The sequence below is a fragment of the Macrotis lagotis genome, chromosome X, assembly GCF_037893015.1.
Source record: "Macrotis lagotis isolate mMagLag1 chromosome X, bilby.v1.9.chrom.fasta, whole genome shotgun sequence".
NCBI classification, from domain to species: Eukaryota; Metazoa; Chordata; class Mammalia; order Peramelemorphia; family Peramelidae; genus Macrotis; species Macrotis lagotis.
In genome coordinates this window covers 61,027,420-61,049,813 of record NC_133666.1, presented here as the reverse complement: position 1 = coordinate 61,049,813, position 22,394 = coordinate 61,027,420, and the positions used below count along the sequence as shown (strand labels likewise).

General features: G+C 35.7%; 1 protein-coding gene across 1 annotated transcript in view; it reads right to left on the bottom strand.

Annotated features, from left to right (window-relative positions):
* Nucleotides 1–22,394, bottom strand: part of LOC141502154 (protocadherin-11 X-linked-like) — a 550,716-nt gene that overhangs the window by 298,946 nt on the left and 229,376 nt on the right. Inside the window, exons 5-6 of the mRNA XM_074206744.1 lie at nucleotides 8,459–8,533; nucleotides 7,230–7,316 (exon numbers count right to left, since the gene is read on the bottom strand). Coding sequence (XP_074062845.1) covers nucleotides 7,230–7,316; nucleotides 8,459–8,533 — 162 coding nt within the window. The remainder of the gene's footprint in view (nucleotides 1–7,229; nucleotides 7,317–8,458; nucleotides 8,534–22,394) is intronic.

Sequence of the window (22,394 nt, the reverse complement as noted above, 5' to 3'; positions counted from 1 at the left end):
CTTCTGGCTATGGACTGTTACCCATCTGCCATGCTGCCATGGTCTATTAACATGCCATAGAACTCAATGGAATGTCAGACCACACTTGGGAAATGCAATCTGGGAAGAGGTATTATTCCTCTGTGAAAAGAACTATAACATTCAGAAATATTGACATTATGAAAGGACAAGACTAGCTGGGGCTTGGGAGTCTGGTCACAAGGGTATGGATTATGATCAGCACTGTCCACATTGTCTCCAAAACCATCCTTACAAATGATGTTTGTGCCTCAAGGTATGGAGGTTTATCACTCTACCTTCCATTCACATTGAGATAGAATTAGTAAGGGCTAAAAGTCAGTGTGAGTATTTCTAGTTTTATGGATACCATCCATTTGCTATTTGGTAGAAGTCTTTTTCTTTATCAAATGACTAATACTAATTTTTAGTAGTAATAAAATAATAACTACCTTGGTTAAGTGGATAACAGGCCCCTGGAAATAGGAAGAAGGCTTCAGATTCTGCCACTGACACATACTTGCTGAGGGATCATGGAAAAGTCACTTAAATTTAAGAATGCTGATCACTGTGATAGTCAACCACAATTCTAGAGCCCCCATAATGAAGAATGCTACCCACCTCCTCCCCAAGAGAAACAACGAAACCCATCTTTTTGACCCAGCTAATGTGGGAATCTGATTGTGTTTGACTGTACATATTTGTTACAAGGGTTTTGCTTTTCTTTTTTTTCATGTGGGAGAAAAAAGAGTAATGTATGAATGTTTGTTAATTAAGAAGTTAAGCTAAAAAGCTTAAAAAAGAGGGATGAACAGTAACTTAATTTCTCATTATCCCAAGGAACTACCTAAGACTATAATAAGTTGTAGATGAGTTTTTAAAAGGTATTAGTAACAGAATTTTTCCACAATGGGAATTTTCTATTTTGATGAAGCCTCTGATTCAGGTCAAACATTTATTGAATGTCTATCATGTGTGGAAACTAAAATTTTCATAGTGTGGGCAAACATATCTCATATAGTTTTCTAAAACTGTAGGACAATATCTTGATCAGAGAAATTACATGGAACTGCAAAGTCCCAGTATTCTCTACTAAAGCTGTAATAAATGAAATAGTATATTTAATTACTGCAGTCATCAAATAAAGTATAACTCAAAGTATACACCCCCCCCCAAATGTCCCCTTGGCATAACTATCTCTCCCTTTCTATCCCAAGAGGAGAGACTGAGGAGATGGGACAGAGAATACTAAAGGGTCTAATTTTCCTCCCTTTAGTGAGGAAGCCTTAAAGGATCTCTCCCCCTGTATCCCTGCCATTTAAACTCTGTCATTTCCCTTCTCTGCCCCCATACAACCAAATAACCCAGAAGTCCTATGGCTATTAGCAACCTTCTTTGATCTCGGAAGATTCCTTGGGATGAATCTAGGTTCCCCATGAAAATTTCTGTGCTTTAAAGCTTTATTATTACCTTGTTACCTGAAACTTTTTGCATTTATTATGACAATATGTCACTATACTCAACTATTCAACTTTGCCACTTCTTTCTACCTTCTCCAATCCCAAGTGTCTTCTGTTCCCAAGAGAGCCCTGAAAATATTCTCCACCAAAGACTTCTCCCACATATATTCTACACTGAAGACTTCTACGTTGAACTTTGGAAGCTCTAATCTAAACTTTCTCCTAGGAAACAGTCAGCTCACATTTCCATAAAACATATACTTTTCCATATCACACACTGCAAACATACCACAAAAACCACATCCTGCTCTTTCAGTCAAAAGCTAAGTGCTTAGCACTTTGTAGGTGCATGAATTATACATGGTACAGAATGGGGCTTTTCTCTCTATGTAACTTGGAGCTTAAAAGCATTTTTCAGGGTAACCTCTGATGGGAATACTGAGGCTGGCACCTGGAAGAAGTTAATGGTCATCATTACCTTGGAAAAAATCATCTCGTTTCCTTACCCTGAGGAATCTTATTGAGAAACCACTATGGGTAAAGAAAAATCCTAATAGAAATGATCCTATTGAATGGATATGCATGTATAGAAATTCAAAATGCTGCTCATGAATACTTTCATATTGGTTCATGCAATTGGATACAATCAAAAGAGGATGATTTCTCCAATAATTCCCATCTCTTAATCTTCCTTTTCTGTTGAGCAGAGACTTCAATTCTGGGTCCTAACCTGTGTAGTCAACCTCATCTTTGGGTTGCTTTATTCATAAGCAGTCTTTTTTTTTGGGGGGGTTGCAAGATAATGGGGTTAAGTGACTTGCCCAAGGCCACACAGCTAGATAATTATTAAGTATCTGAGGTCAAATTTGAACTCAGGTCCTGCTGACTCCAGGGTCTGTGTTCTATTTACTCTACCAAATAGCTGCACCCCCCATAAGAGGTCTTAAATTGTTATAAGTCAAAGTCCCTGAAAATCTTGAGTTTATTTACTTGGTAAAAATTTATCATCCAGGGCAGCTAGGTGGCATAGTGGATAAAGCACCGGCCTTGGAGTCAGGAGGACCTGGGTTCAAATCTGGTCTCAGACACTTAATAATGACCTAGCTGTGTGGCCTTGGGCAAGCCACTTAACCCCATGTGCCTTGCAAAAACCTAAAAAAAATTATCATCCAAACTATGAATTTCTTAATGGAAACGAAGATAAGAGAAATATGATTTTAAAATAGGAGGTGCTATATTAATTTCGCTTCAATTAAAATACCGAATCAAACATATTAACCTGCTGCTATTCCAAGATTCTAGAATTTTTTGTTTAGTTTTGTTTGAACTAGAGGAGAATTAATTCTATTTTATCATAGATAACTAACCTTCCTTGTCAGTTTTAGAGGCAGATTTTTGTTGACTGGTCTGGTTTCCATTCTCCTCTGAGGATTTTTCTGACACTATTCTTGCCTGATTCCTCTCCTAGTTGTCTGACTACTCCTAAGGCTCCTTTGCTGGTTCATGGGCCATAACATACCACAGATTGCAAATGACTTCAATGTCTATACACCCAGTTCAGTCATTCTCCTTAAGTTCTATATTATATCAAGGACTGCCTATTTGATATTTCGATCTGGGTGATCTAGACACAACTCACATTCAATGGATCCAAAGTAAAATCCATCATTTTCCCAGATTCCCTTCTACTTCGCTACTTCTGTGAAGAATATCACCATCCTTCTAGTTCTAGTTCTTCTTCTTCTTATCCTTTTTTGTTGTTGGTTAGTTGTTTTTCAGTCCTGTCAAACTTTTTGTGACCCTTACTCTTAGCCACAAGTCTAACTCAGTTATTACATTTTGCTGTTTCTACTTCCCCAGGATCTTTCACCTCTACCCCTTTTCACTCACAGCCACCACCTTAGTTCCAACCCAAATCACTTCTCATCTGGAAGTTAGCAATAGCTTTCTACTTGATCTCCTTGCCTTGTTTCTCACCGCTACAATCCATCCTTCACACAACTGTGAAGGTAATTTTCTTAAAGGGAAGGTGTGATCATAATACTCACTTACTCAGTCATCTACAGTGGCTCCCTATTACATGAAAACTGAAAAATGATTTCTATTTAGGTCAAGACTTCACATAACTTCCTGGGATGGTTCTTTGAAAAGAAACTCATATATGATGAAGGTATAGGAGTTGTTCCTTAATGTATCATATGTTCTTTACTTCTCATTGTAGCAAAACACAATCTTGATCTGCAAATGCCTATGTAAGTACTGTAGCTAAGAATAATTGATGAATATCAGTAGTAACTATGACTTTGCCTGTACTTGGAGTCTGAGTAGTGTTATTACCATGGACTTGTATGCTAGATTGTGGGAAATTGGGAAAAGACCTCATGTAGCCTATTTTTGTCTTATTTTAATGCTTTTGGCACAGTATGTTTCTGCTCAATGACCACATTCATTATTTGGGGAATATAACAGTGGAAAAATGTATTATATAAAGAAAAGAGATCAGCTCTATTGGGGAAACACACTTATTTTTGTATCCCACTGCTTTTAATGGCTAATTTGGGTTTTATTTAAAGCCCTTATATGTCTCTACCCATTCTTTCTGGAATGTCAGAGATGAGCAAGCCTCATATGATTCTTATGCATGCTTCCCTTAGGAAAGAGCTACCCTTCACTATTTTAATTCTACTGTTAGTTCTATAGGAGCAATAACTGTTAAGTATGAGTTCTCACAATTTTTGGGTTAAAATGATAACCATATATGCAAAAAATTCTGCTTGATTTTTATCTAGTCATAATAGAATCACATAATTCATCCAAATTCAGGTAAATACTCTCAGGGGCACGCCTCAGTAAAGGGCCACCATTGGGGAGATAGAGAGACTTGCCGAAAAGTAAATGTTAGATCGCATGATTTCGGGAAGTTTCAAGATCTTTGCTGTCCCTCCTGAAATCACCTCTAGACAGGAGAATCAGACCTTTCTTGAGGGTACTTTCAACCTTGAAGCCAAGAGTTTCTGACAATGAACATGTTATTGTTGAGACCTATATTGTCTCTGAACTTTGATTTCTGGGATCCTACATCTGACCATGGATAGAACTTTGAAAACTGACAGTGGCAAAGCCATCATGGAATGCTATGGGTTTTGTGCAATGAAAAAGAAAATGGACACCAATTCATACTAGGTAGCATGTATAAAACAGGCCAGTACAGATGTGGAAGTGTAGCTCTAGTGAATGTTTATGGATCTACTGGACCTTGTACATTGGAAATGGACTCTGGGAGATCTGATTTATCTTCTTTGGTTCGTGAAATTCATACTGGTAATAAAAAGCTGACTTGGAACTCCGTTTTTTATTTCTAGTTGTACTCCTAAAACATTTTCTAAGGATCTTAGCAAAATTGCTGATCTTTCTCTAAGGAAATGGACACATTTGTATTGATTTTCTCCACTCAAAGAATAGCTGACCTATGCTTTCATGCTCCCCATTTTACTTCCATACAATTAAACAGTTGTCTTGGAATTGTATGGGGATACCATTTCTATCACTTACTCATAGCAACCCACAAATCTGTCCCTATAATATAATTCAAAACTTTTCTTTAAACATCAAGATAGTAGGGTTGTGAATGGACTCAAATATGTTCATAGGAAATGGAAAGCTAATAGAATTTTTGGGAGCCCTTATCACATCAGTAATCTTGCCTAGTCTAATTACACCATTTTCATACCCAATGGATCTTTTGGTACCTAGTTAATGATATATTTGAAATAACCCAGCATTAGCTTCAAAAAGAGCTTGGAGTCAGGGAAGATAGATTGAATTCTGTAGAGGTAGCATAATAGATTATATAAACTGAGTAGAAAACTCCTTTTTTCTATATCTTTACATAGCAGTGTTACAATAGGTTGTCTCCTAAGCTCAACAATTATATACTAGTATAACTTAGACAAGGCAGAGTCCATAGATAACAAAAGCTTCCAGTTACTGGGACAAAAGCACAAATAAAAGGATCTTGGGCAAAACGAGATAGACAAAAGGCTAATGTTTTTAGATCTGATATTATAAAGGTAAAGGAATATGAGAAATATACTAATTCATGAGCACTCAGTTAAACAGGTAGTGTATCATATATGAATCATCAAGATTAAACATTCTCCAGTCTTGAGGTATTTTGGTGTCCCTGGCACTAATCTACTTCTATCTATCAATCCAAAAGATCAGGATTTACTTGGGGAGGTCAAGCTATTGGACCTTGGGAGGAATAGGTGGACATCATGAGACTCTCTTGAAAGCAATTGTTATCATTACAACAAGAGAGTCTTATATAGAATGTCAGGAATCTGTCTGTAATTTTCCAAGAGCCCTTTGTGGATATTGATTTAGTTGAAAGTGTTATTATGTTCACACCTCAGAACAGATCCCTAATGATTTTTCCTAGGTCCTGAATCAGAAATGGCCTGGAAGTAAAATGTCTAAGTCAGTATGGGGAGTTCAGTAAAACTTAATTAACTGAGAATCCAGTAATTCAACATTTTGATCTTTTGGAAAAAGATTCTTTTGAAAACTAATTTTGCTTAGCAAGTCCTTTTTTCTTAAATGAATAATGTCATATTATAAAAATGTTCTCCAGGGAATACTTTAAAAGACTTAAAAAGACAAACCTCAAGAATATTCATTGAAACAATAATATACAAATAGGGTGCACCAGACTCATTATTAAAGGTCTAAGTATTTTCAGTTCTTTTTTCAGTAATAATATTAATAATAAGTAACATTTACATAACATTTACTATGTGAAAGGCACTGTGTTAATGCTTTAGAATTATTATCTCATCTGATTCTTACAATAACCCTGGGAGGTAGATACTATTATTTTCACCCTCATGTTACAGATAAGAAAATTGAGACAGAGGTCATGTGACTTGCTCAGTAAAGCTGTATTTGAACTCACATTTTCTAGAGTCTGGTCCACCACTCTATCCAATAGGTTACCCAGCTGCCCAGTATTTAATGGGTGTGATATGTATTCATTCATTTCCTCTTTCTTGAGACCCCTTGTAACCAATGGCATCTACCTCCAAGTAACTAGTTAGATATTTAGACACATAAACTGTGTCTAATAAAGGGTGAAATTAGCTAGATTAAATGGGTCTCAGCATTTTGCTTCATTAACCAGTCTATTCAGTTGAGCTAACTAGTTACAGAGAACTGGACCAGAACCTTTTACAAGATTTCTTAAGAGCTACTATGAATCTACAGGTTAAAGGAAAGAAAGGATGTGATGAGACTAGTTTGTGATGTGGTTTATACTTAAAAGTAATATCATTGTATTGCTTTACAAACTTTCTGCCATTTGAAATTGTGACTTATTTAGGTGGGTGCCCATCTTCATATATCAAAATTTGATTTCACTGCACACTGCCTATTAGAAATAGCAACTCTCCCTGGAATAAGATTCAAGCAATAAAGTTCAAAATAATCTGGACTATAGATCAAAGCATTTTGTTGAAGAGTCATTCTCAGCCTTTTTCAATCCACTGACCCAGGGTCTGACTTACATGTGAGTAAAGTAAGTAGATATCTCTATTGTATAGGGTAAGAGATGTTGGGAATCTCTTCTCTCCCCAAAAATCTTGACCTCAATTCTATCATTAATACACTTATTCTTTTCTACTAACAAGCCATCCTTTTGAAATACAAATAACCTTGGCAAGAAGTCATTATAGCAAATGTAGTGACCATTTATCATTTACTAATTCTTTCCCGTACCTGAGAAGGAATCCAGAGGTCCACAGCAGTCTCTTGAATAGCTGGCTCTCTCAGCGGAGTGCGTGGTCTAGTAGCAGGCATCAAATGCTTTTAAAGAAAAATAAAAGGTAAAGTTTATTTTCCTGTTAGTTAATAGAATAGTTTATTGGTTGTGGTTCAACATATCTCAAGAAAAGTATATTTGCAATCCATACTATTACTAACAGTTCATAATGACTTTTCGTACTTTGAAGTATGTTCAGGATAGTTACTCCCGTACTCTGATCTTTAATAGTAATCATGTTATGCCAACGGTCATTTTTTAGGAGCAGATGAACTCAGTAGGTAAAGAAGCTCTAAATGATATCTGGGTGTGGATATTCCCCTTATGAAAGGAAATCGGGCGATCTAAGGGAAAAGGAGTCAAGAAGACCTGATTTTAAGGCCTACTTTGACAAGTTATTTAACTTCAATGTTCAAGACAAAAAAGTGCTTTCAATTGGTAGAGCAAAGTGTCCCTCATGAGTTCTCTAAACCAAAGAAATCACAATTCTGATCCATATTTGCAGGTTGCTTTAATGGTGCACATTTTATGGGTTTTGAGCCATTTCAGAGTTCATTAACACTGCAGGGACGGGGAGGTGTCAAATTGTAGAGATCTTGTTAGAGAGCAACATGAAAACACCGGTTCTTTATTAGATATGAGGACACCAAATCCAACCCTGTCTTAAATTTTTCATTGAATGGGTCCTGCTCAGACCATTTCAATGGGGCAAAGTCTCTAGTTACATATACTTCACCCTGTCCTGTCTTCAGAATAAAATGTACTAAGGGACTACTAGGATTGTTTCCCATGAGACAGTAATGAGTATTAGCATAATCAAATTTCTTCACACCAAAAATAATCACCCCCTCGCTTAAAGTTATTAATTGATGCTGCAGTGTCATAAATGGGTTCGATGGGTTTAATGATGTCACAATGGGACTTCTAGACTTTTCAATGAAGCATGCTCATAATTTATTAATGATCTTATCATTTCTTGTTAAATGGCACCTGGTAGAGTATTATTACTCATTTGGTCTCTATCTGTACAGACAATGCCATTCTATAAGCAATGAAATAATAGAAAAGATGGGCCCCATGAAACTTTGAGGGTCCTTCCAAGCCTACATTGAGCTACTAGAATCTCACATGCAATTCACTAAAGGTTTAAACAGGAAAAAGTTTTTAGAATTCTTTTCTTTCTTACCATAGGGAAAGTCCGGATAGCGATCACATTTGGATCCTTTAAAGTCGAATCAGTTATTCCAAGTTCACTTACGGCCTTTTGGAGATGAAAAATAGAAAAAAAAACCACACTGCTTAGTTACATGCTCAAATAAGACAACAGCAACAACAAACCATGTAAAATACTAATAAAAGGAAAAGAATAGTCTCATTGATAGAAAATTTGATAAGGTTTGAGAATCCATAAACAGATAATTATATGGTATTATTTGTGCTTATTTCAAATGCTTCCATCTGAGACTAGTTTCAGTTTTATATTTCGCCTCATTTTTACTTCTGTGAAAATTTTATTTTATCAAACAAGAAAACCGTGCTCTTGAAACTTTAATGACAAAATTTTGACACTGGTCTATTTTCTTAAGACTTGCCTGTCATTCTGTTTCCTATTTCCTGTATGTGAAACAATTTAACTGATAAAAAGCAGTTGCCACCAGGGGGCTAAAAGTGTCAAGAAATCAAATTAACCAACAAATGGTTAATCTCTTTATTAAACAGACTGATATGGCAACCAAGGGAAGGATCAGTTGAAAACAAATTTGAAGAACACTACAAAGGAAAGGAGGAAAAGTGGAAAGAAGGAAAAGTAGCTATAAAACAGCAAGACGCAAAAACATGAAAGAGAAATGTCTGAAGAAAACTCAGCATGAGACTCAGTTAGACCATATAATACCAATTATATTTTTAGATGAACCTCAAACAATAACAAATATTTAGTGTAATAAGGTTTCTGAAATCATTTTCATCATCGACAACAGAAAAGCTCTCATGTGTGGATTCTGATACCTCAGGTATCAGAATTGTGGCCCAAAAATACCACAAAAAAGAAGAAATGGTCCTAGTGAAGATGTTAGAAATAGGAGCTAGCTCTGACCAAGAACATGCCAAGGAAATGTATGAACTACCTTTAAATAATGGAGCAATTGTGTTATAAGATATCTCAGGAAGAGAAACAAATGGAATAGGATAAGTCAATGATACTATTACCCCCCCTCCCCAAAAAAAGTTCATTGAGAGATCATTACCTATTGATATACATTCCAACTGTTTCATCTTAAAAATCTTTATGAGTGATTTCTTTATATGTCTAGTATAACAGAAAGAACATTGGTTTGGGTATCAGAGGACTTGGATTAACTTGTGACCATTTATCTCTGGTCTAACGTTGAGCACACTACACTTAATGTTTATACTATTTGCTTAGAACTGATGACATGGTGGTTGTCCTTTGCAAGCTCCAAATGACAAAGGGTTCTCCCACAGATTGTGGGGGTTCTCTAATTGCTTTTGTTTGTAGTTGATATTGTACTGACTACAACAAGCCCCAGAACATGACAGCTCTTTTTTATGACATCCACGCTCATTCAAAAATGAGATCAACCTAAAAATTCATACAGGAAAACCTAAAGGATAAAAATGCCTATTGATCTGATCAGTCAAGTCACTCACTAAATACTACAAAACTTATATTTGGGACAGAAACTGTAGATAGAAAATGATTTGGGCCTGGAACTGAAAAGAAAGAAGTAAACCATTACCTCAACAGAAAACTGGAGCTTAGAGAAAGGGAAGGAGAATGTTTGCTGCAACAAGGACAGACCTCTACCCTCTCCATAAAAGCCTTGAGCATATGAGAGCATCTTACATAAACCCAAACACCAGGAGTCTTTGTAGAATTGAGTTGTATATAAAACCAGTAGAGGTAAAGTAAGACTCATTCTAGGGATTGAGGTTCCAACAAATATTTAAAAGTAAATGGTTAATTCTTTGAATTTTAGAATGTTAATTTTGGGTCATGAAGTCTGCAAGAAAACTGGAGGAACTCAAGTGACTGGTAGACATGCCAAACAAAGCTTCTAAAGAAATTACAAGGCAATCTTTGCTTGTTTCAAAAAACCAATATATAGAACAGGTGATGCAATGGATAGAGAGCACCAGGCCTGGAGACTGGAAGAGCTGACTTCAAATCCATCCACAAACACTTCCTAACTGGATGATCCTGGGCAATTCACTTCCCCCTATATGTCTCAGCTTCCTCATCTGTAAAATGAGCTGAAGACAGAACTGGAAAACCATGATGTAGAAGTTAAGAACAGAAGAAACTGCAGTTTTCATTCTAGCTCTACCACTAACTAGTAACTCATGTTATCTCTTGAAACTTCAACTTCCTCACATATGTAAACTGAGGACACTGCTCCAAGAATCACTTCAGCTTCTATTCTAGGATTCTAACATGCTTTCTTTTTACTTCCTTTTTTAAATGCTGAAGTGTTCAAGAATACAATATTAAGCGAGTTTTTTCTAAAGAACATTAAGCATAGTTTGACAATGCTGTTTAAGATGACAAAGATCACATCCAGGGTTCTTGGTGAGCAGAGAAATAACTCATGAATTAGCTATGAAGGAGCTTTAAGAATAAAAAAACCGTGTTTGTATAAAGCTTTAAAAAAGACTGTCTTACAGAAGGAGATTCCCAATCAAATCCCAAGAGAGGGCCATGTGTGTATTCAGCTTTTAGAAGTTTGTATTTTTACCAAGTCTATTAGAGTTATTTTCTATGCATACTTTTAAGCATTTGATTTAAACATACTCTGTCAACTGTGAACAGTTTGATGGCTGTCTGAGCTGTCTTCTACCACCTACATAATATAGCATTCTAATGTCCATTACTTGAAGGAGAAATAACATTCTGGGTGGGTAAAGGTTTAAAGCTATGGAAATGTGTCTTGTTTTGAAATTGTCCAAGTAGGCTACTAAATGGGCTTGGTTAGCAAACTGACAAGAAAACTGTCAACTTTCTTTCTTTCTTTTTTTTTTTTAGGTTTTTTCAAGGCAAATGGGGTTAAGTGGCTTGCCCAAGGCCACACAGCTAGGTCATTATTAGGTGTCTGAGGCAGGATTTGGACTCAGGTACTCCTAATTCCAGGGCTAGTGCTCTATCCACTACGCCACCTAGCTGCCCCAACTGTCATCTTTCTATAAAACATGCCACCAATTTTTTTCATTGTTTAGTCTTTTTCAATTGCATCCAACTCTTTGTTAACTCCATTTGGGATTTTCTTGGTGAAGCTACAGAATGCTTTGTCATTTCCTTCTTCAGTTCATTTTCCAGATGAGAAAACTGAGACAAAGAAGGTTAAATGACTACAGTTCACTTTCTACATGAGGAAACTGAAGCAAACAAGATTAGACCAGGATCACAGCTAGGAAGTGTATGAGGTTGGATTTGCACTTAAGAAGAGGAGTCTTCCTGACTTGAAGGTGCTCTATCTACTGTGCTACCTGGTTGACCACCATATGTAGGGAAAAACAATGGATTATGTTCTCAGCCAACCATCCTTTACAACACATCTCCCAAAATTACAATTAGTATGTTTATCAGACAAATAAGATCTGACACTGGAGAGAGAGAAAAATCTCTATTCCTTTCCCATTTTAGGAAATTGAACTACATCGATTATCTGAACTTGTATGCAATAGTTTTCTCATCCTTACTTCCTCTTCTTTCTATTGGAGGAAGAAATCAATCTAGATATTCTCTTTCCCCTTTCAAGACAAATAAGAAAACTGTTTTTATCTAAGGGTATTAGGGTGCTTTTCTATTTTTATGTGGTCATAGGTTCTGTTTGTTGCTGTTTGAAGGTAACAAACTGTGGGTATTGCCCTGAAGCTTCCAGATTAGAACACCAATTCAAAGACTGTTCCTCCAAAGAAGTAATCGGTATTTCTAAAGGAGAGGGAAAATGTACAAGGCATAGTTGGAATTGATCTTTTGGGTCAAAGTTCAAAAAAAACTTTTACACTTATCCCATAACTTTTCAAACTTGTTCTAATTGTCCTGTTCTTACCTCTTTTCTCATAGGATACTGGGGCCCTATGAGAACACAGGGGTGACTGTTTCTATATGTTGAGATCCTGGGCTGATTTCCTGCAGCCTTATTGGTTCATTTATCATCTCTATTAGCAGATGAAATGCAAATTTACTTTCTCTACTCCTCAGTCTGTCCTTGCAGCCCAGTTTGAGTAATTCCCTTTGCAAAATGTTTCACATAGCTCAGTGCCCAGATGGTTTAAATGGGAAAAATGACAAGTACATGTCACACTGGATTTTCCAGCAGAATGTTAAAATAACCACACATCATATTAGCTGTCCTGAAGAGGCAAAGTTATATTGAATTGAGCATAAGTTGAAATTTAAATTTTGGTCTTTCCATGGGGAAAAAGTGGACACTAACTATACTGCAACTACACTGTTTTGTTGTTAATTAAGAAACTATGGCTCCCATCTCATTTATTCTGTATGTGCAGTGACCATTTATAGTAATGATCCCATTGCTGATCAGTGTGGAAGCTTTGACCAGCTCAATTGCGTATGTAGGACTATCTATTCCTCTGTGGGTAGCCTACTGGTCTTTGCTCTTGTGCACCCATCATAGCGGTACTGAACTTACTACATATACTAATCGGTTTTAACCCCGCTACTCAGCTCAGAATTACTCACCTCAAGCAATCCATCAACCTCAACCTCCCCAGTAACAGAGAATGCTGTCTTGTACCATGAAGCCTAAGAATGGAATGTAGTTGTGCATGTGTGTTGCTTCTTTATTTGCATTGAATACTTAACAATATATTTTGCCTTCCTGAAAACTGATGTCATATTGTCAGAGGGAAGGTAAAATACCTCATAGGAAGCACAGAGTGTCTGAGTAAGCCTCTTTTTTTGAGTTTTGCATTTAAACTCTATTCAATGCAAAGAAAGAAAGAGCTGGATCTGATCAAAAAACAATTCAAAGAGGTTGGTGTGCACTGCAGCCATGTACCTCAGCACTTCCAATAAGCAGTAATAATAAAAATAATAATGCTATGAGAAAAACTGGCCTCTTGACCAACAAACTCACCTAACCAGCACTTGTGAAAATAGACAGTGCAGAGATGATTCTAGCACCTTTTAATTAATGAGACATAGCTGATAACATTCACTCTAGGTATGTAACTTTTATTCTCTGTCTAAATTTTACCAGGTCTTCAAGGGTTTCATGGAGGGAGAGAAGAAAGGGTAGATTATCTGTATTTCTAGATTCAGGAAGCTCTTGTCTATAACACCCACCATACCACACTCTCTGGAAATCTTGATGATAAAATCTCTGGTAAGATGAGGGGATGGAGGTAGCTAGGTGGCACAGTGAATAGACCCTGGAGCCAGGAGGATGAGTTTAAATTCGGTCTCAGACACTGAATAATTACCTAGTTATGTGACCTTAGGCAAGTCACTTAACTCCATTGCCTTACAAAAATAATGAGAGAGAGAGAGAGAGAGAGAGAGAGAGAGAGAGAGAGAGAGAGAGAGAAAGAGAGAGAGAAAGAGAGAGAGAGAGAGAGAGAGAGAGAGAGAGAGAGAGAGAGAGAGAGAGAGAGAGAGAGAGAATAGAAAATGATCATGCTCTGCCATGAAGGAATCTGAGGGTAAGGTATGATCATTAAACAGAAGGATATGTTAGTTGGATATGCATCCAACTTCTTAGAGAAGACAGGTATTTGACATAGTTCATCAATCAGCAAATATGAGTTAAGTACTGTTACATGCTAGGCACTGTGAGAAAAGCCCAAGATTCAAAGACAAAAGTGAAGAGGGGGAGCCAGCATGGGCCCATAAAAGTAAACACAAAAATACACATATATTTATATATATAATATATATAATATAATATGATATAACATAACATAATATAACATAACATAACATAACATAATATAATATAATATAATATAACATAACATAATATAATGTTATGTTATGTTATATCATATCATATCATATCATATTATATTATATATGCCTCAGGCACATCAAGAAAAAAATTTATGTAGAAGGTAGCATCAGGACTATGTCCTTAAGGACTCCAAAGAATACAGGCAACTCCACCTTTGAACCTGTGATTCTAGTTATCCTTGGTGCTTCCAAATACCATAACTGGAATCATGAGGGTTTGTGGAAGGAAACACATTTATTTTAGCCCCAGCAGTTATAGAGGATGCCCACCTCTCTAGTCCAGGTAGTCTGTGGGAACTTGGTGGGTCAGTTTTAATGGTTCAACTTTCCCATAGAAGCCCACCAGAAGAATTTATGTCACAGTTTTGGAGACAAGACAGAGCAGAAACTACACCATTTACTAATGTTTCCTGTCCACAGAGTAATTAGGAAGCATTTATCAGAATTAAAGGGATGTGCAAACCTATGTTTATCAGTATGCTAGTACAGAGAGGACACTAAACATCTAGAAGACCTTACACCCCATTTTTGCTTGCAAATTGGATTCAGCAATACAAGCATACTTGCATTCTTGCAGATTCTTTCTCTACTTTCCAAAACCCAAATCTTAGCATCTGGAACAAAAGCTAAACACAAAATGTGGCATAATTAATAGGGGACTGAATCAAAAGAACTGTGGAGAAACAAGTTTGTCAAAATGCATTTTCAGAGCAATGTGGTAACACTCTATAAATGCCAGCTAAAATTTATTTTGAGATTTCTATGCCCTCTGGGACCAACAACTGACATTCATAAAGGTAAGATGGTCCTAAAATTATGAATATCAGAAGACTGCCTCCATTCTAGACAATAACTTGCCAGACTCATTTCTGAACTCAGAGATTTAGAGCTGGACTGGTCATCTAATTCAACCTTCTCAGGGAACTGAGACTCCTAGATATCCATACTTTCCCATGCTTACATACAGTTTCATAGGATGTGCTGTTATATACTAGGCTTTTCAGAAAATCAGTGGCTGTGATACTTATATATTCAAGACAAAATCTTTCTATTTCTTCTCTTGACCCCCCCAAAGTGGTTAAAGGGCAAGATTCATTAAAAAATGAGTTGTCACAGGAATGCAATCTTAGAATGACTTTATTAGGTAAGATCATGGCATATGTGCAGAAAATAATAAAAAAGTGCCTACTCATGGATAACAAGATTATCTCTTAACATTTACAGTATAAAGTATAAAGTTCTAACTGTGGACATGTCCTTTAAAAAATGAAATCTTGTTAAGAGATACAGAAACTCAGCGAATCTCCTGTTTTATGGATTAAGCAATTTGAAGTCGACAACCCCCAATGGATTTCCATGTACAGTGAAAGTATTAAATCACTGAAGACTCCTCCTTCCCCAAAGAAAGGGTCCAGGGACTTTACACCTGATATTTTCAGAGTTCTTTAAAATTTGACTGTCTTTTCCCTAGAACTAACTAGATTAACTTCTTTTAAAATATCTGAGGATCCAGGGGAAATTGCTCTAACTAACTAAACAGTCTACCAGGACCACACCAGCTAACTGGGGGGGGGGGACACCTAGTTTCTGAATTCATGATTACTTAGCAGAGATATGCATCTCCTGGTGCTTAGCATGATAAGTCACAGCCTTGTCTTCCCTTAAAATCCCTCCCTGTTTCTGCAAAGCCATTACTTTGTGAATATAAGATGAATCTTAAAGCATGAAAAATCAAAAGCAGTCTATCTAGATTATATAATTAATAAAAATTATTTTCTAGTGTTGAAAAGAAATTTGTTGATTTGTTATTGACTGTTGTTAAGTGTAATTTTCATCTCCAAAAGACTCCAAACCATGATAAAGTTTGTAATATGTCCACACCATACTAAATTGAAAAACCCACATACATATAATGATGAAAAGTGGAATGAGAGAAAAGTGGAATAAGAAAAAAAATCATCTAAAAGGGAGGCATTAGAATTATGTCCTGAAGGACTCCAAGGAATATAGGTAAATCCACCTTTGAAACTGTGATTCTAGTTGCCCTTGGTGCTTTCAAATGTCAAAACTAGGATACTGAGGGTTTGTGGAGGGAAACACATTCATTTTAGCCCCAGCAGTTATAGAGTATGCCCACCTCTCTAGGCCCAAGAAGACTGTGGGGACTGATGAGAACTTGGATTCTACTCTGAGTTCTGTAAAACCCTAGATACATGATGTTGGGCAAGTTGTTCATCTCGGAGCTTCATTTTCTTCATCAGTAAAATGATGGGACTAGCCTAGAGGATCTCTCAGGCTCCTTCTGTAGCATCAAATGCTACAAGTCTCTGATTTCTTCTTCCTGGACTTCAGTTTTAAATGTATTAAATAAGTTGGATTTGAACTAATATCTAATATCTGGCATCCCTTCTAGCTACGAGATGATATACTTCTATAGTTGGCAAAGTTCCCAATTGCTTCTTAGACTCTCTATTAGTAATGCTAAGGAATGAATAAAGAGAGTTTTGAAGTTCAGTCTGGCCCAGATTAATCAGCTATAGCCATGGAATAGAAAAGTGTTGGGACTAAATGAATAGTAGATGCATCTTCTTCTTTTGCCATTAGACCATACTGACCTAGAAAAATGGTACATATTTAATGTTATCAAATTCAAGGTGAAATTAAAGAAGAGAGTGAGGTCCTGGGACTTTTTTGTTCATTCTACACACACTATTATGTCTAAGTTTTTAGTAAACTGAGAAATGTCTTTGCTATTGTATAGGATGCCAGAAAGTATCCAGAACTGAATATTGGGAAGATTAAAGTTAAAAAAAAAAAGAATATTTTCTTTTTTCTAAGAAAATGGAACTTCTTTAATCATAATTTCTAGCACTGTATAAAATGAAAGACTTGCTATCATAAAATATTTAATCAAGAGCATAACATCTTTCATTTATCATATATATATGTTGAGATAGACATAAGGATTGCTTAAAACAGTTACTTGAGAATTGGAAGAAAGGTCGAAGTGTTGGAATGTTCATTTTACTCCAGAACAATAAGATACTCTGCGAGGGTGGACTTGATATAATTATCTGAGAGAAATATCAGTCCTTAAACATGACCTAACTCTCACTAAATGTAGCTATATTTAAATAATAGACTGCAAAGGGATTTTTCTAATGAACATAAAAAAAGATATTTCAGTTCCAGAAGATACAGATGATTTCATTAGTTTTGAACAATCTAATAAGCTTGGCTTTTATTTTCATATGTTTGTTTATTTATTTGCCTGCCAAATCACTTACTTATTAATTTACCTATCAGTCTATTTATTTATTTTCCAGTAGGTTAGGTTTTCTAAGTCACAGCACATTAGACTGGATGTTTGAAGATGCAAGCAATGTCCTTTTGATTTCATTAGTGATACACTTAATTGCTTTATTACACTGAGGGAAGAGAAATGTAAACATTTGTGTAGAATCTTTGGAAATAAACAGATTTTCATTGGTGCTCCATGTTACATCATCCACCATGGATCTGAACTCAATATAAATCAGGTACCCCTTGGCTTATATCCAAGGATACTTATTTATTGAAGTACTGAAAGGAAAAGTTATGGAAATGAACAGAAAATGAAAACCTTGGAGAGCTTTCATGATGCTCACTTGTATGGGAGGGTCTATGTATAGGCCCTTGTATGAAAATTATGAATTTTAGCATTTTCTTCAATTTCCTTTGAGGACAGTCTAATGAGTATCCTATTGGTTATCTGGGTCGAGAATGAGGGAGGAATCTTTCTATGACTGTTTTTAAGATCAAGGCCCACTGTTTACTTTTTGTTGACCTCAGGCTGGGCAAAGACTATCAAAGACACAGTCTTCCCTCAGTTGGCAACCAGTACTGACAAGGAAATGAATAGTGATGAAATAGCTATGTTAAGGGAAACAATGGAAGAGAAAAGAGTTGTTCTTAGCTTTGGGGTGATTAGTAATACATCAAGTTTGCATCCAATAGCAAACATACAGACTTTTAGAAGGATCTGAAATTAAAGGATTTTTCACTTTTTAGCTAGATGTCTAGTACACTGACATGCCAAAAAAAGCCCATAAATAGCAGTAAGAATTTTGACAGGACATGGAAAGAAAGGCTGCTTTTTTTCCTTAAAAAGATAAAAAACCCAGGTGGCATTGAAATAGCATGTTCAATGTCAATATCACCATCAAAAATTAATCACATTGGTGAAATATAGATAATCATATAAACAGTACTTTTCACATGAAGGTTTTGAGAATCTTTTTCTTTTCTCTATTGGAAATAAAATAGTACAAAATAACTAAAAGAGACAGGAATTGTCTTGGTTCATTCTCTGTTCCTGCTTTGCTATGTCAAAAACTTTTAAAAGGGTTATCATTTTATATTTTTTTTTCTATACAACTGTCTTTGAAAACTCCAACCAGTATTGAATGCAAAAATGTCAAGATCTCACAAAACATGGGATCTTAAGGCCATATGTCTTGACTTTCAATGAGTCAAAAATGGCTGGCATCAATTTTATCATTATTCTTTGCATCTCTTCATTCAATCAGTTTCTATATATACTAGTTGCAAAGTTCCCCATATTTCCATCTTGTTCACAAGAAAAGCATAGGAGAATTTGATAAAATCTAAGTTCATGTTTAGAATATTAACTAATCTACTGATATCATGGACTTTCAAAAAAAAGAAACTACCAATTCATGAAAGCACAAATAATAGTGATAATGTTATTAAATTATTAAAACAAAACTGTCCAACTTGGCAAATATTTGGAAATCAAAAGGAATATCCTATCTCCTCTTCTTTAAACTCCTCAAATCAAAGTTTATATTTGGAGATTATGATTTTTATGATTGTTTTCCTGAATATGGCATTGGCTTAACGTTCCCACTGATCCAACTTTTATGGAAAATTGGGGAATTGACACTTAACAATCTCTCTCTTCATTTTTCTAACTGACATCTAAAGCATAAGCAAAATATCATTTGAGATTTCTTTACCTCACTTTTCAATGACAAAACATTCCTTCTCCCAAAATACACAGAAATTGTAGGCAAGTAGAGTTGCCATTGGCATTATGTATTATATTTTCCATTTTGGCTATACCATGGAAAGATGTAGAGCTAATACCATTGATACCCAAAGTAATGCTACCATAAAGATATAAATTTTCATTCTGGCACCCAGAAAAAAGAGGTAGGAAATGGCACTTGGGGTAAGTAACACTCAACATCCCCTCAAATCAGCTGTTGTATCAGGGATAAAGGGAGGCAATAGTGTTGAACTATTTCAGGAAAGACTATGAAGATCAGTTTATGTCCTGTGACATCTATGCTTGTTCAAGGACACCCTGGGACTCTGAGGTCATTTATGGGAATGACAGTGCCCAGAGAGAAGTAAGCAGGAAACTTACTGGCTAAGTTTGTGGACTTGTAGACATACAAGGCCTTGGAGATAAAGCCTTAATTTTTCCCAATCTAGCTATGGATGTAGAGGATATTTTTCTTCTGCATATTTGAAAGCAATTTCATTAATCATACAATCTCAAAACCTCTGAATTCTTATGATAGTTCCATTGTATTTATATGATCTGTTTTACTTAACCAAAATACAGGAGATTCTTGAAATTTAGGCAAAAATAGTTGAATTTTCCTTTCCAGTTCCCTTAAATTAAATATAGAGATACCAGCATAGCCACATTAATGTTTAACTCTGCTAGCAGAATGGATCCCACCGAGTCACTGGTCCTACTAGTTAAGTGAAGAATTTATTTTAAAATTAGATGGTAATCAAAAATCTATAAGTAAATTAATATTCTCCAGAGAAAGTGACTCTAAATTGAACAACTCTTGTTTATATTAATAACTACTTTCAAGTCAAAAGAATTTGTTTTCAAACTATATACAGACAAAATATGGTAGAATATAAAAGAATTTTCCCTATGATGACAATTCCATGGATTTTCTATGAGTGCATTAAATGATAATATTATAAAGGTACAAGAGGCCTTAGAGTTTATTTAACTCAACTCTTCCAATTTATAGAGGAAGAAACTAGAACTCAGAATAAAGAAAGGGCTTATGTTAGACTTTCTTCCCATACAATGTGGTTCTTCCTATTGGAATGACATGTATAGTTTGTGTTTGGGTCTCTCAAGTAAAACAGGCAAATGCATCAAGCTCTGCAAATGGAAAAGAGATGTTTTAAGTGATTGTTCTTCCAGTCATGGGAAGAGGTGATTAAAGGGTGTTTTTGTTTCCATCTATAATTTCCACCATTCTTTTTGAATGTATGTTAAATGCACAATGCATTTATCTTCAGGAGCCTAAATAAAAATGCAAAATGTGTCTCCTGAAGGATGGTTATGTCATATTTTTGCAAAAATATTACATATTCATGATATCAAAGTAACAGTCTATTAGCAGCAGCATCCCGTTGAATACTAATGCAATTCAGCACATATGCTGGTTTTCAAATCCTACATTATGCATGAACTGTGCTACTTACCAACATTGTATCACCATGTGCCTGCTACATTGGCATTCCCAGTTAACACAGCATGGAATAAAAGGATGGACTGCATATTTACAAGGTTAAAAAAACAACTTCTGTTCTACTTTCATTTAAGATATTCTAAATCCGTGCCTGAGCTATGGACTGACTTTGGTACTCATTCATTCAATCGAAAAATATTTATTGAAAAGCTCTTATGAGCAAAATGGTATAGAGAGACACAAAGATGAGTAAAATATAGTCCCTGTTCTCAAAGGCAAAATATTAATATTTTCTGAAATGCAACATAGAATAGCTACTAAAAACTGGCCTTGGATTCAGGAAGACCTAGGTTTAGCCAACTGAAAATAAGCCTTGAAAAATAATATGTCTTGAAATACTAGCCGTGATTTGGGACTTGTCAGAACCTAAGTCAAATGCTGCCACAGAGTTGGTGTTATAAAAAAACTAGAGTAGAAAAGTAAGATTTTACTCAACAAGGTCAAAGCACATCTAATTCCTCAAACTAGTAGTTAAGAGATTTTTACCTTTCCTTCTTATATTTCCCCAAAAAAGCTTTAGCTGCTATGATTTTCTCTCTATTCACATAGTCTCTTCCCTGGACCATTGCAATATCTTCCTGATTGGCCTCCTTGTCTCCAGCTTCTATCATTCCAACCCATTCTCCCTTGAGCTACCAAAGTAATATAAGCAGAGACATGACTATTTCACTGTTTTCCTCAATGAATTCCAGAAATTCCTTATGACCTCTAGAATCCAAATGTCTCAGTTTGACTTTCAAAACCGTTTAGAATGGTTTTACACTTCATTTCCAAACCTCATATTTTCCTTCCTTTCAAACACTCAACACACACTGGCCTTCATATTGTTCCTAAACAGCACTATGTTAATGGTCTCCTTGCTTTTGCAGTTACTTTTTCCAATGCCTAAAGTATTTTTCTTTTTTTAATCACTAATTTCATCAAGATTCAGCTCAGGGGCAATTTTTGACATTAAATCTTTCCTTATCCCACCAGAGGCTTGGACATGCATATGGAGATGCATGTGTTTATCTATATGCAAATTCTCTCTCACCCACAGAAATTCACACATGTTATCTCTCTCATTAAAAGTCTACAAGTTCTTAGAGATACAACTTGTTTCATTTTTTTTTTTTTAGTTTTTGCAAGGCAATGGGGTTAAGTGGCTTGCCCAAGACCACACAGCTAGGTAATTATTAAGTGTCTGAGGTCAAATTTGAACTCAGGTACTCCTGACTCCAGGGCCAGTGCTCTATCTACTGTGCCACCTAGCTGCCCCCAACTGGTTTCATTTTTGTCTTTGTAACTCAGTGCTTGGCACAGTCTTTGGTTTGAGAGCTTAATAAATGCTTTAGGCTGATATAATTATCATAAGTTGTATAGTTTTCATAAATAGTATATGTGTTCAGTTTGTTAGTATAGTAAAATAATTCATATGTTTTGGAAATATAAACTCAATTGCCTATTGGCATGAAAGAGGTATCCCAGATAGTTCAGGCAGGAGTTCTTTGATTTTGCTTTTTTTCCTTTTCCTGGCAATACCTTTGGCTCCTTAGTGCCTTACCCAGTATTCTGTATGT